Source organism: Trichomycterus rosablanca, chromosome 23 (assembly GCF_030014385.1).
Source record: "Trichomycterus rosablanca isolate fTriRos1 chromosome 23, fTriRos1.hap1, whole genome shotgun sequence".
Lineage (NCBI taxonomy): Eukaryota > Metazoa > Chordata > Actinopteri > Siluriformes > Trichomycteridae > Trichomycterus > Trichomycterus rosablanca.
The window spans coordinates 70,001-85,000 of record NC_086010.1 but is presented as its reverse complement, the minus strand read 5'-3'; the positions used below and the strand labels follow the sequence as shown (position 1 = coordinate 85,000).

Genomic DNA, 15,000 nt, shown 5'->3' with positions numbered 1-15,000 from the left:
GTGCCATCATGATGAACCCCCCATAACACGCTAATGCTATAACATAAAAATAATTTCTCCTGACCATGTGATTCTAAACATCAGCGTGTTTGTGTAAGTGATGAGTTCAGGAATTCAGGAGTTCAGGATTCAGGAGCTCAGGATTCAGGAGTTCAGGATTCAGGAGCTCAGGATTCAGGAGTTCAGGATTTAGGAGCTCAGGATTCAGGAGCTCAGGAGTTCAGGATTCAGGATTTAGGAGTTCAGGAGTTCAGGATTCAGGAGTTCAGGAGCTCAGGATTCAGGTGTTCAGGATTCAGGAGCTCAGGAGTTCAGGATTTAGGAGTTCAGGAGTTCAGGATTCAGGAGTTCAGGATTCAGGAGCTCAGGAGTTCAGGATTCAGGAGTTCAGGATTTAGGAGTTCAGGATTTAGGAGTTCAGGAGCTCAGGATTCAGGTGTTCAGGATTCAGGAGCTCAGGATTCAGGAGCTCAGGAGTTCAGGATTCAGGAGCTCAGGAGTTCAGGATTCAGGAGCTCAGGAGTTCAGGATTCAGGAGTTCAGGATTTAGGAGTTTAGGATTTAGGAGTTCAGGAGCTCAGGATTCAGGTGTTCAGGATTCAGGAGCTCAGGATTCAGGAGCTCAGGAGTTCAGGATTCAAGAGCTCAAGGGTTCAGGAGTTCAGGAGCTCAGGAGCTTAAGGATTCAGGGGTTCAGGGTTCAGGATTCAGGAGTTCAGGATTCAGGAGTTCAGGAGAGGTTTTATTGTCATTTTATCTCTATACAAGTACATACTGAAACAACGTTCCTCCAGGGGATCAGGATCAGGACCAAGTACAATTCAAGCAATTAAGGTTTAAGGGCCTTGTTCAGGGGGCCAACAGTGGTAACTCGGCAGTGGTGGACCTTGAACCAGCAACCTTCTAGTCTAGTATCTTAACCACACTAAATACAAAGACCTTCAATAAATACAAGATAAAAGGTTCGTACCTGCAAAAATGGAAGAAGAAGCAGCTAGAAAACATAAAAACACACGCTGGAACCGGAGCTGGATCTGGAATACATCATATAGAATCTCAGCTCTGACTACCGGATAAGGCTGAGCGGCCACATGAACAACGATTGGCCTGTTGTTTAGATATGGGCGGGACTAAGCCGGATGGGGTCTCTCTCTCATGACAGGTGCAGTTACGACCTTTGCTGGCTGATTGACGGCGCCTGCACAGAGATGAGAAGGAGTGCTGTCAGGGTGCGTCTCTCCGTACACAACGCTGAGCTGCACTGCATTCGTCAAAGTGTTGGTGATAAGATGCATATGGCTGCTACCCACGTGTCGGAGGGGGCGTGGGTTAGCTTCATTCTTCTCAATCAGAGCGGGGATCGGCATTGGTGGAGAGGAAGCATGTCGGGCAATTGGAGGCAAAAAAGGGAGAAAATGCATAAAGAAAATTAAAAAAAACCTTTTCACTTTACGTTTAAATGTAACAAAAATAAAATGGAAATTAATTAAAAATAAAAGAATAAAATATAAACCCTCATTTCCAAAATACTTGGGACAGGTTCAAGTTTACCACTGGGCTTTTAATAACGGTTCATAGATTAAAGACACAGACTGATCCAGGTTCAAGGTAAACTGTTCAAGGTGTGTGTGTGTGTGCTTGCAGCCAACCAGTCCGAAGTTTGGTAAAGCTGATTCTTATGAGAAACTGGAGAAGCTGGGAGAGGGATCGTACGCTACAGTGTACAAGGGCAAGAGCAAGTACGTTATACTGTCTGTGTGTCTGTGTGTATAATGTGAGTATAGTGTATGTGTTTATAATGTGTGTGTGTGTGTGTGTGTGTGTGTGTGTATTATGTGTTTGTGTGTGTGTGCAGGGTTCATGGGAAGCTGGTTGCTCTGAAGGTGATTCGGTTGCAAGAAGAGGAAGGAACACCCTTCACCGCCATCAGAGAGGGTGAGTGAGTGTGTGTGTGTGTGAGTTAATGATGTGTGTGTGTGTGTGTGTGTTATTAATGTTGTGTGTGTGTGTTATTAATGATGTGTGTGTGAGTTAATGATGTGTGTGTGTGTGTGTGTGTTATTAATGTTGTGTGTGTGTGTTATTAATGATGTGTGTGTGAGTTAATGATGTGTGTGTGTGTGTGTGTGTGTGTGTTATTAATGTTGTGTGTGTGAGTTAATAAAGTGTGTTATTAATGATGTGTGTGTGTGTGTGTGTGTGTGTGTGTGTGTTTACAGCGTCTCTGCTGAAGGGTCTTAAACATGTGAACATCGTCCTGCTTCATGACATCATTCACACCAAAGAGACGCTCACACTCGTCTTCGAATACGTGGTGAGGAAACAACACTACCAATACCTGTCACCAAGCGTGTAACTGTGTACGGTGTGATGGTAACTCAGTTAGTTACAGTTTGTGATGGTAACTCGGTTAATTACAGTGTGTGATGGTAACTCGGTTAGTTACAGTTTGTGATGGTAACCTGGTTAGTTACAGTGTGATGGTAACTCGGTTAGTTACAGTTTGTGATGGTAACCCGGTTAATTACAGTGTGTGATGGTAACTCGGTTAGTTACAGTTTGTGATGGCAACCCGGTTAATTACAGTGTGTGATGGTAACTCGGTTAGTTACAGTTTGTGATGGTAACCCGGTTAGTTACAGTGTGTGATGGTAACTCGGTTAGTTACAGTTTGTGATGGCAACCCGGTTAATTACAGTGTGTGATGGTAACTCGGTTAGTTACAGTTTGTGATGGTAACCCGGTTAGTTACAGTGTGTGATGGTAACTCGGTTAGTTACAGTGTGTGATGGTAACTCGGTTAGTTACAGTGTGTGATGGTAACTCGGTTAGTTTGATGTGATGGTAACTCAGTCTCTCTCTCTGTCTCTGCAGTACACAGATCTGGGTCAGTACATGGTTAAACACCCTGGAGGGCTCCACCCTGAGAACGTCCGGGTTAGTATGACTGATCCTCCAGCTCTGCTCATACACACCGGGGCGAGAGAGGAATGAGGAACCAAAGTTCTCCTGATCTTCTAATTATTACATCAGTAAAACATCAGAGAAATTCAGAGTTCAGTTTCTAATTAGGCATCATCTATCTGTGGTCGGGAGTCCAAGAGATCAGACTAGTGACCTGTGAGAGGGAGTGATAGGGAGTGTGTTTCCCAAACTGGTAGAGTTTCTCAACCACTAGGACACGGATCACTAGTGAGTCCTGACACACCCTCAGAAGAAGTAATCAGACCTAATCCACCAGTGTCTGTCTGCTAAACACGTGAAGAGGGGCGGGGTGCGCCTGTCCATCCTCAGCAGTGCGAAACCTTCAGAAGAACTTTAGATAGAGAGATACTTTATCAATCATCCAAATCAAGTAAATATCATCAAGATCTGATTCGTCTCATCTGTCTGTCTGTGTGTGTGTGTGTGTGTGTGTGTGTAGCTTTTTCTGTTCCAGTTGTTGAGAGGACTGTCGTACATCCATCAGCGCTTCATCCTGCACAGAGACCTCAAACCCCAAAACCTCCTGATCAGTGAGAACGGAGAACTCAAACTGGCCGACTTTGGTAATAAAACACACACACACACACACACACACACACACACACACACACACATAAAAACATCCGGGTGAATAGATGTGTGTATTTACATTTACATTTACAGCATTTAGCAGACGTTCTTATCCAGAGCGACTTACAGAAGAGCTTCCATAGTGAACATTTCATTTCTCAAGTTTAGGTAAACAACAGTCGAATAACACAAATCTGCTAAAATTTTTTTTTTTTTTTTGGAAATGGAAAAGGATGGAACAAAATGTTAGTAAATAAGTACAAGTCAGCTTAAGTGCTTCATAAAAAGGTGATGAAGGTTTTTAATCATTTTTTAAAGACAGCAAGAGACTCAGATGTTCGGACAGACAGAGGAAGTTCATTCCACCACTTGGACGCTAGAACAGAGAAGAGCCTTGATGCTTGTCTTCCTTTAGTCCTGGATGGAGGCTCAAGTCGAGCGAGACTAGTGGCTCGGAGGTTGCGTGGTACAGAGCGGGGTTTGATTAGACCACGAAGGTAGCTTGGGGCTGGTCCATTTTTGGCTTTGTAGGCGAGCGTCAGTGTTTTAAACTGAATGCGTGCAGCTACAGGAAGCCAGTGAAGAGAACGCAGCAGTTGGGTGATGTGGCAGCAGTGGGGTGATGATGTGGCAGCAGTGGGGTGATGATGAGGCAGCAGTGGGGTGATGTGGCAGTGTTTGGGCTGGTTAAAAACAAGACGGGCAGCTGCATTTTGAATGAGCTGTAAGGGTTTAATAGTGGACATGGGAGCTCCTGCCAGAAGGGAGTTGCAGTAGTCCAACCATGAGATTACAAGTGATTGCACCAGAATCTGAGTAGCTTCCCTGGAGAGAAATGGCCGAATCTTCCTGATGTTGTACAGGAGGAAACGGCACGATCTTGTCATGTTGGCTATATAAGGAGAGAAGGTCAGCTGGTTATCAAGGACAACACCAAGGCTTCTTACCTTATCAGATGGTCTGATCTGGGAGTCATTCAGAGAAATGACTAGGTCCTGGGTTGGAGACTGATCTCCAGGAATAAGCAACATCTCTGTCTTGCTGGGATTAAGTTTTAGATGATGAGCTGACATCCATTGTGAGATGTCTCGCAGACATGCTGAGATGCGAGCTGAGACTTGTGTGTCTGAAGGAGGAAATGACAGAACAAGCTGAGTGTCATCTGCATAGGAGTGGTAGGAGAAGCCATGGGAGGCTATAACCTTACCCAGAGAGCGGGTGTAGATAGAGAAAAGAAGTGGGCCAAGTACAGAGCCCTGAGGAACACCGGTTGAGAGAGTGCATGGGGGAGATATGGATCCCCTCCATGACACTTGATAGGAGCGCCCTTCGAGGTAGGAGGCCATCCATTGCCATGCTGAACCTGTTACTCCAAGGTTGGAGAGTGTGGACAAGAGAATGCTGTGATTCACGGTGTCGAAGGCTGCAGAGAGGTCAAGAAGAATAAGGACAGATGACAGTTTGGCTGCTTTGGCTGCATGAAGCTTCTCAGTAACAGCTACAAGTGCTGTTTCTGTAGAATGTGCTGCCTTGAAGCCAGACTGGTACGGATCGTGGAGGTCATTCTGAGTAAGAAAGGCAGATAGTTGGTTATAGACAGAACGTTCAAGAATTTTGGATAGAAAAGAGAGGAGTGAGACAGGTCTGTAGTTGTTAATGTCTGTAGTGTCTAGTGTAGGTTTCTTAAGAAGGGGGATGACCTGAGCCTTCTTAAAAGCAGTAGGGACGACACCTGATGTCAGGGAGTTGTTGATGATGGGTGTGATGAAGGGGATTAGGTCCTGTGAGATGTCTTTGAGGATGGTGGATGGTATAGGGTCGAGTGTGCATGTAGTGGGATTGCTGGATGAGAGGAGCTGTGTAACCTCATCCATGGTGAGTGGGGTGAAGCTGGTGAGTGTGTTGGTGGGATGAGGGTCAGTTGAAAGTGGGTCAGTCGGAGAGAAGGATTGATTGATTTTGTCAATCTTGTCCTGAAAGAATGTTGCAAAGTCAGTAGCAGTGAGAGAGGCAGAAGGGGGAGGAGGAGGAGGGTTCAGAAGAGAGGAAAAGATAGCATGAAGCTTACGTGGGTCAGCAGCAGATTGTTCAAGCTTGGCTTTGTTAAAAGATGTTTTTGCAGCTGTCACGTCGGATGAGAACCTGGACAGCAGATCATTGTAGGAGTGGAACATCAGATGTACTGGACGAGTTGTGGGATTTTCTCCAGTGTACTGTGGTGAATTTGTGTACGATGATATTGTGATGATACTGTGATGATACTGTGATGATACTGTGATGATACGGTGATGATACAGTGATGATACTGTGATGATACGGTGATGATATGGTGATGATACGGTGATGATACTGTGATGACACTGTGATGATACTGTGATGATACTGTGATGATACGATGATGATACGGTGATGATACGGTGATGATACTGTGATGATACGATGATGATACTGTGATGATACGGTGATGATACTGTGATGATACGATGATGATACGATGATGATATGGTGATGATACTGTGATGACACTGTGATGATACTGTGATGACACTGTGATGATACTGTGATGATACTGTGATGATACTGTGATGATACGATGATGATACGATGATGATATGGTGATGATACTGTGATGACACTGTGATGATACTGTGATGACACTGTGATGATACTGTGATGATACTGTGATGATACTGTGATGATACGGTGATGATACGATGATGATACTGTGATGATACTGTGATGATATGGTGATGATACTGTGATGATACTGTGATGATACGGTGATGATACTGTGATGATACTGTGATGATACTGTGATGATACTGTGATGATACGGTGATGATACTGTGATACTACTGTGATACTACTGTGATGATACAGTGACGATATAGTGATGATACGGTGATGATACAGTGACGATACGGTGATGATACTGTGATGATATGGTGATGATACTGTGATGATACGGTGATGATACTGTGATACTACTGTGATACTACTGTGATACTACTGTGATGATACAGTGACGATATAGTGATGATACGGTGATGATACAGTGACGATACGGTGATGATACTGTGATGATACTGTGATACTACTGTGATACTACTGTGATGATACTGTGATACTACTGTGATACTACTGTGATGATACAGTGACGATATAGTGATGATACGGTGATGATACTGTGATGATATGATGATGATACGGTGATGATACTGTGATACTACTGTGATACTACTGTGATGATACTGTGATACTACTGTGATGATACTGTGATACTACTGTGATGATACTGTGATACTACTGTGATGATACAGTGATGATACAGTGATGATACTGTGATACTACTGTGATGATACGGTGATGATACAGTGATGATACAGTGATGATACTGTGATACTACTGTGATGATACGGTGATTATTACAGCCTGGACAAACAACTCCATCACCTCTCCTCTATCTCTCCTCTTTACCTTTACCATATGAGTGTGTGTGTATAATGTGTGTGTATACTGTGTGTAAGTGTGTGTGTGTGTAATGTGTGTGTGTGTGTGTGTATAATGTGTGTGTATAACGTGTGTGTGTAAATGTGTGTAAATGTGTGTGTATAATGTGTGTGTGTGTGTGTGTGTTACAGGTTTAGCTCGTGCTAAATCAGTACCCAGTCATACGTACTCTAATGAAGTGGTGACTCTGTGGTATCGACCTCCTGATGTTCTTCTAGGTTCTACTGAGTACTCCACCTGTCTGGATATGTGGTGAGTACACACACACACACACACACACACACACACACTCACTCACTCACTCACACACACACACACACACTCACTCACTCACTCACTCACACACATGCACACACACTCACTTACTCACTCACACACACACACTCACTCACTCACTCACTCACTCACACACATGCACACACACTCACTCACACACTCACTCACTCACTCACTCACACACACACACTCACTCACTCACTCACTCACACACATGCACACACACTCACTCACACACTCACTCACTCACTCACTCACACACATGCACACACACTCACTCACACACTCACTCACACACTCACTCACTCACTCACTCACACACTCAAACTCAAACTCAAACGAAGCTTTATTGGCATGACAAATAATGACATTCGTATTACCAAAGCAAGTTACAGAGAAATATAACAATAAAAATAAGAAAGAACAAAAATATACAGAACAGTTACATGTGCAAAAAATATAGAATAGAATAAAATATTAATAAAAACAGTGCAAAATAATAACGATAAAAAGTATAATATTTACAATAATGAGGTAGTAAAACAATCAGTTTGTGCGTGTGTGTGTGTGTGTGTGTGTGTATGAGACATGGTCACCCACTGTCCCTCACCTGGTGGCAGGTGTGTGTATAGAGTGCTGCTAGTGTGCAGCTCTCTCTGTGCTCCCCCAGTAGGTGGGGCAGTGTGTCGGGGTCGAGGTCTGGGAGGGAGGTGAAGTTGGGGATGATGTTATTAAATTTAGGGAAGAATTGGGAGCGGACGTGGTGGTACTTGGTACACCGGGTGAGGAAGTGCAGCTCCGTCTCTACTGTACTGAGAGTGCAGTGCTGACACAACCTCTCCTCCCGGGGCAGCCAGGACCGGGTGTGTCGCCCCGTCTCCACGGCCAGGTCGTGTGCGCTCAGTCTGTACCTCGTCAGGGTGTTTCTTAATTTAGGGTCGGATACTGTGCTCAGATAATCTGCTGCACTGTAGTGTCTGTTTAGGGTCAAATAGCACTGCATTTTACTTTGAGTTTTAGTTTCCCAATAATTCAGATATTTAGTTCTGAGTTTTTGTGTAATTTGGTTTATTTTAATTGGGTTTGCAGATTTCTTCTGTTCCTGAGTCTTTATTGTGTTAGTGTGTGTTAGTGGTGTGGCGGCGTGTGTTAGTAATGTGTTTGTGTGTGTTATTAGGGTGTCTGTGTGTGTTAGTGGTGTATGGGTGCAGTGACTCAGGACCAGTTGGATTAGGGGACTGGTATGTTTGCTCAGCTCTTGGTGTTTCAGGGCTTTATAATGATAAGTTTGGGGGTCGCTCTCATTTAGATGTTTCCAGAAGTTGATTGCTCTTCTCTGTATGTTTATAATTAGTGGAAATCGGCCTAATTCTGCCCTGCACGCATTGTTCGTGGTGTGTCTGTGCACCTTTAGGATGCTTTTACAGAACTCTGTGTGCAGGGTCTCTAATGGATGTTTGTCCCAATTATGGAATTGATGGTGTGTAAGCGAACCCCAAACTTCACTGCCATATAGAGCAATCGGTTCAATTATTGATTCAAAAATTTTAAGCCAGATTCGAACTGGAATTTCCACGAATGTTTGACGTTTTATGGCGTCGACGCCCTGCGAGCTTTTTCTCTCAGTTCATTTACTGCCGGGTTAAAGTTTCCTGTGGAACTGATGTTCAGTCCGAGGTAAGTATAATCTTTAGTGTGCTCAATTTCATGCTGTCCTAATTTATATGTGTGTTTGGTTCCCTGAGATCTGGCTCTTTTCTGGAAGGTCATAATTTTGGTCTTTTTGAGGTTGACTGTCAGGGCCCAGGTCTGACAGTACTGCTGCAGCAGGTCCAGTTTGTGCTGGAGACCCTGGGCGCTGGGGGACAGCAGGACCAGATCATCTGCATACAGCAGGAGTTTAATCTCTGAGTCGTGTAGAGTGAGACCGGGCGTGGCTGAGTGCTCTAACATGGAGGCCAATTCATTAATATAGATGTTAAATAGAGTTGGACTTAAACAGCAGCCCTGTCTCACTCCACGCTCCTGAGAGATGAGATGTGTTCTCTTACTGCCGATTCTTATTCCGCACTGGTTTTCTGTGTACATGGATTTAATAAGATCGTATGTTTTACCCCCTACACCACTCTCCAACATTTTATAAAACAATCCTTCGTGCCAAATGGAATCAAAAGCTTTTTTAAAATCAATAAAACATGCAAATATTTTAGAGTTATTTTGAACTACATATTTTTCGATCAGGGTGTGTAGGGTGTAAATATGATCGGTAGTGCGGTAATTTGGTAGGAAACCAATCTGACTTTTACTCAGGACGTTGTGTTGGGTAAGGAAGTGTAATAATCGTGAGTTAATGATACTACAGAATAACTTCCCCAGGTTACTGCTCACACAGATGCCCCGGTAATTATTAGGGTCGAATTTATCTCCACTTTTGTAGATGGGTGTTATGAGACCTTGATTCCAGATTTCAGGGAAGGAACCGACACTCAGAACCAGGTTAAAGACTTTTAACATCGCCAGGTAAAATTTGGAGCTGCCGTGTTTGATCATTTCATTCAGGATCCTGTCAGGTCCTGATGATTTCTTTGTTTTTAGTTTTTTAATGTTGTCTTTAAGTTCCTGCTCAGTAATGAGAGAGTCTAGAGGATTCTGGTGGTTTTTAACAGCCCGTTCCAGTTCCTCTAACTTACTAATAATTTGAATTTGTTCAGGATTTGAATCTAATTCTATATTTTTAAAGAGTGATTGGAAATGGGTTGTCCAGATATCCCCATCCTGAATGGCCAATTCTTCCTGTTCTCTATGTTTTAATTTGTTCCAATTGTCCCAGAATTGATGTGTGTTGATTGATTGTTCAATAATTGTTAGTTGTTTTTGGGTGTACTGAGCTTTTTTGGTTCTGAGTGTACGTTTATATTGTTTGAGGGTTTCACAGTAAAGAAGTCGTGTGTTACTGTTGTTTGGGTCTCTGTGTTTTTGGTTTGATATTTTACGGAGTTCTGTTCTTAACATTTGACAGTCTTTGTCGAACCAACTGTCATCTTTTGTAGATTTAGGTTTGGATTTAGATTTAATTTTTAATTGAGCTTTATTTGCTGTATTTTTAAAGATCTGATTAATATTTTTAACTGCCTGATTTACTCCTTCTTTACTGTGAATGTACGCAGTGTCCAGAAAGTTGTCTAAGCTAATTTGGATTTCTGTGCTGCTAATTGCTTTCTGGAACTCCTCTGCGCTGTTCTCGGCCCATCTGTAGGATCTGGAGATGTTGTACAGCTTACTGGGCCGTGTGTGTGTGGTGGGGTTAGTTTCTGTCTTTTTGATGAACACAGTAATTTGGCTGTGATCAGACAGAGGGGTTAGAGGTTTAACAGTAAATGCACTGAGAGAGAAAGGGTCTAAATCTGTTATTGCATAATCTACTGTACTATTACCAAGAGGTGAGCAGAACGTGAACCTTCCTAATGAGTCCCCTCGAGTTCTACCGTTGACGATGTACAGACTTAAAGTTCGGCAGAGCTGCAGGAGGTCTTTACCATTTTTGTTAGTAACATGATCATAATTGTTTCTGTGGTTTAGGGTGGAATTGGTATTATGAATTTGGTTGTTATTGATGAATCTGTTTCCCTGTTCATTTATAATATCAGGTTGGGTTCCTGTTCTGGCGTTCAGGTCTCCACAGACGAGCACGTTTCCCTGGGTTTGGAAATGGCAGGTCTCTCTCTCCAGCTCTGAGAACATATCTTCAGAGTAGTATGGAGATTCTGACACTCACTCACACACACACACACACACACTCACTCACTCACTCACACACACTCACTCACTCACACACACACACACACACACTCACTCACTCACTCACTCACTCACACACACACACTCACTCACTCACACACACACACACACACTCACTCACTCACTCACTCACACACATGCACACACTTACTCACTCACTCACACACACACACACTCACTCACTCAAACTCAAACTCAAACTCAAACGAAGCTTTATTGGCATGACAAATAAGGACATTCGTATTGCCAAAGCAAGTTACAGGGAAATGTAAACAATAAAAATAAGAAAGAACAAAAATATACAGAACAGTTACATGTGCAAAAAATATAGAATAGAATAAAATATTAATAAAAACAGTGCAAATTAATAACAATAAAAAGTATAATATTTACAATAATGAGGTAGTAAAACAATCAGTTTGTGCGTGTGTGTGTGTGTGTGCTTGTGTGTGCGTGTGTGTGTGTGTGTGTGTGTATGGGACATGGTCACCCACTGTCCCTCACCTGGTGGCAGGTGTGTGTATAGAGTGCTGCTAGTGTGCAGCTCTCTCTGTGCTCCCCCAGTAGATGGGGCAGTTTGTCGGGGTCTGGGAGGGAGGTGAAGTTGGGGATGATGTTGTTAAATTTAGGGAAGAATTGGGAGCGGACGTGGTGGTACTTGGTACACCGGGTGAGGAAGTGCAGCTCCGTCTCTACTGTACTGAGAGTGCAGTGCTGACACGACCTCTCCTCCCGGGGCAGCCAGGACCGGGTGTGTCGCCCCGTCTCCACGGCCAGGTCGTGTGCGCTCAGTCTGTACCTCGTCAGGGTGTTTCTTAATTTAGGGTCGGATACTGTGCTCAGATAATCTGCTGCACTGTAGTGTCTGTTTAGGGTCAAATAGCACTGCATTTTACTTTGAGTTTTAGTTTCAGTTTCCCAATAATTCAGATATTTAGTTCTGAGTTTTTGTGTAATTTGGTTTATTTTAATTGGGTTTGAAGATTTCTTCTGTTCCTGAGTCTTTATTGTGTTAGTGTGTGTTAGTGGTGTGGCGGCGTGTGTTAGTAATGTGTTTGTGTGTGTTATTAGGGTGTCTGTGTGTGTTAGTGGTGTATGGGTGCAGTGACTCAGGACCAGTTGGATGAGGGGACTGGTATGTTTGCTCAGCTCTTGGTGTTTCAGGGCTTTATAATGATAAGTTTGGGGGTCGCTCTCATTTAGATGTTTCCAGAAGTTGATTGCTCTTCTCTGTATGTTGATAATTAAAGGAAATCGGCCTAATTCTGCCCTGCACGCATTGTTCGTGGTGTGTCTGTGCACCTTTAGGATGCTTTTACAGAACTCTGTGTGCAGGGTCTCTAATGGATGTTTGTCCCAATTATGGAATTGATGGTGTGTAAGCGAACCCCAAACTTCACTGCCATATAGAGCAATCGGTTCAATTATTGATTCAAAAATTTTAAGCCAGATTCGAACTGGAATTTCCACGAATGTTTGACGTTTTATGGCGTAGAAGGCCCTGCGAGCTTTTTGTCTCAGTTCATTTACTGCCGGGTTAAAGTTTCCTGTGGAACTGATGTTCAGTCCGAGGTAAGTATAATCTTTAGTGTGCTCAATTTCATGCTGTCCTAATTTATATGTGTGTTTGGTTCCCTGAGATCTGGCTCTTTTCTGGAAGGTCATAATTTTGGTCTTTTTGAGGTTGACTGTCAGGGCCCAGGTCTGACAGTATTGCTGCAGCAGGTCCAGTTTGTGCTGGAGACCCTGGGCGCTGGGGGACAGCAGGACCAGATCATCTGCATACAGCAGGAGTTTAATCTCTGAGTCGTGTAGAGTGAGACCGGGCGTGGCTGAGTGCTCTAACATGGAGGCCAATTCATTAATATAGATGTTAAATAGAGTTGGACTTAAACAGCAGCCCTGTCTCACTCCACGCTCCTGAGAGATGAGATGTGTTCTCTTACTGCCGATTCTTATTCCACACTGGTTTTCTGTGTACATGGATTTAATAAGATCGTATGTTTTACCCCCTACACCACTCTCTAACATTTTATAAAACAATCCTTCGTGCCAAATGGAATCAAAAGCTTTTTTAAAATCAATAAAACATGCAAATATTTTAGAGTTATTTTGAACTACATATTTTTGGATCAGGGTGTGTAGGGTGTAAATATGATCGGTAGTGCGGTAATTTGGTAGAAAACCAATCTGACTTTTACTCAGGACGTTGTGTTGGGTAAGGAAGTGTAATAATCGTGAGTTAATGATACTACAGAATAACTTCCCCAGGTTACTGCTCACACAGACGCCCCGGTAATTATTAGGGTCGAATTTATCTCCACTTTTGTAGATGGGTGTTATGAGACCTTGATTCCAGATTTCAGGGAAGGAACCGACACTCAGAACCAGGTTAAAGACTTTTAACATCGCCAGGTGAAATTTGGAGCTGCTGTGTTTGATCATTTCATTCAGGATCCCGTCAGGTCCTGATGATTTCTTTGTTTTTAGTTTTTTAATGTTGTCTTTAAGTTCTTTTTCAGTAATTAAGGAATCTAGAGGATTCTGGTGGTTTTTAATAGCTCGTTCCAGATTCTCTAATTTACTAATAATTAGATTTTGTTCAGGATTTGAATCTAATTCTACATTTTTAAAGAGTGATTGGAAATGGGTTGTCCAGATATCCCCATCCTGAATGGTCAATTCTTCCTGTTCTCTATGTTTTAATTTGTTCCAATTGTCCCAGAATTGATGTGTGTTGATTGATTGTTCAATAATTGTTAGTTGTTTTTGGGTGTACTGAGCTTTTTTGGTTCTGAGTGTACGTTTATATTGTTTGAGGGTTTCACAGTAAAGAAGTCGTGTGTTACTGTTGTTTGGGTCTCTGTGTTTTTGGTTTGATATTTTACGGAGTTCTGTTCTTAACATTTGACAGTCTTTGTCGAACCAACTGTCATCTTTTGTAGATTTAGGTTTGGATTTAGATTTAATTTTTAATTGAGCTTTATTTGCTGTATTTTTAAAGATCTGATTAATATTTTTAACTGCCTGATTTACTCCTTCTTTACTGTGAATGTACGCAGTGTCCAGAAAGTTATCTAAGCTAATTTGGATTTCTGTGCTGCTAATTGCTTTCTGGAACTCCTCTGCGCTGTTCTCAGCCCATCTGTAGGATCTGGAGATGTTGTACAGCTTACTGGGCCGTGTGTGTGTGGTGGGGTTAGTTTCTGTCTTTTTGATGAACACAGTAATTTGGCTGTGATCAGACAGAGGGGTTAGAGGTTTAACAGTAAATGCACTGAGAGAGAAAGGGTCTAAATCTGTTATTGCATAATCTACTGTACTATTACCAAGAGGTGAGCAGAACGTGAACCTTCCTAATGAGTCCCCTCGAGTTCTACCGTTGACGATGTACAGACCTAAAGTTCGACAGAGCTGCAGGAGGTCTTTACCATTTTTGTTAGTAACATGATCATAATTGTTTCTGTGGTTTAGGGTGGAATTAGTATTAAGAATTTGGTTGTTATTGATGAATCTGTTTCCCTGTTCATTTATAATATCAGGTTGGGTTCCTGTTCTGGCGTTCAGGTCTCCACAGATGAGCACGTTTCCCTGGGTTTGGAAATGGCAGGCCTCTCTCTCCAGCTCTGAGAACATGTCTTCAGAGTAGTATGGAGATTCTGACGGAGGGATATAAATGGCACAGAGAAACAGATCCTTCTGTAATGATAGTATAGTTTTGTTTATTTTTAGTCAAATGTGGTATTTTCCAATTTTCATAATGTTTATTAGCGTGTGTAGGTGTGATTTGTACCAGATTATGAGACCTCCTGAATCTCTGCCTTGGCGCACTGTGCTAAGTTTTTGGGAGGGTAAAATGAT

General features: G+C 42.7%; 1 protein-coding gene across 3 annotated transcripts in view; it reads left to right on the top strand.

The window, feature by feature from the left end:
* Positions 1 to 15,000, top strand: part of cdk14 (cyclin dependent kinase 14) — a 20,818-nt gene that overhangs the window by 1,756 nt on the left and 4,062 nt on the right. For 2 of the 3 annotated variants that reach the window (XM_062986082.1, XM_062986081.1), the window contains exons 3-8: positions 1,645 to 1,739; positions 1,856 to 1,935; positions 2,220 to 2,314; positions 2,875 to 2,937; positions 3,425 to 3,548; positions 7,197 to 7,317. In XM_062986082.1, the coding sequence (XP_062842152.1) occupies positions 1,645 to 1,739; positions 1,856 to 1,935; positions 2,220 to 2,314; positions 2,875 to 2,937; positions 3,425 to 3,548; positions 7,197 to 7,317 (578 nt within the window). The remainder of the gene's footprint in view (positions 1 to 1,644; positions 1,740 to 1,855; positions 1,936 to 2,219; positions 2,315 to 2,874; positions 2,938 to 3,424; positions 3,549 to 7,196; positions 7,318 to 15,000) is intronic. The other variant, XM_062986083.1, reaches the window with a different exon arrangement.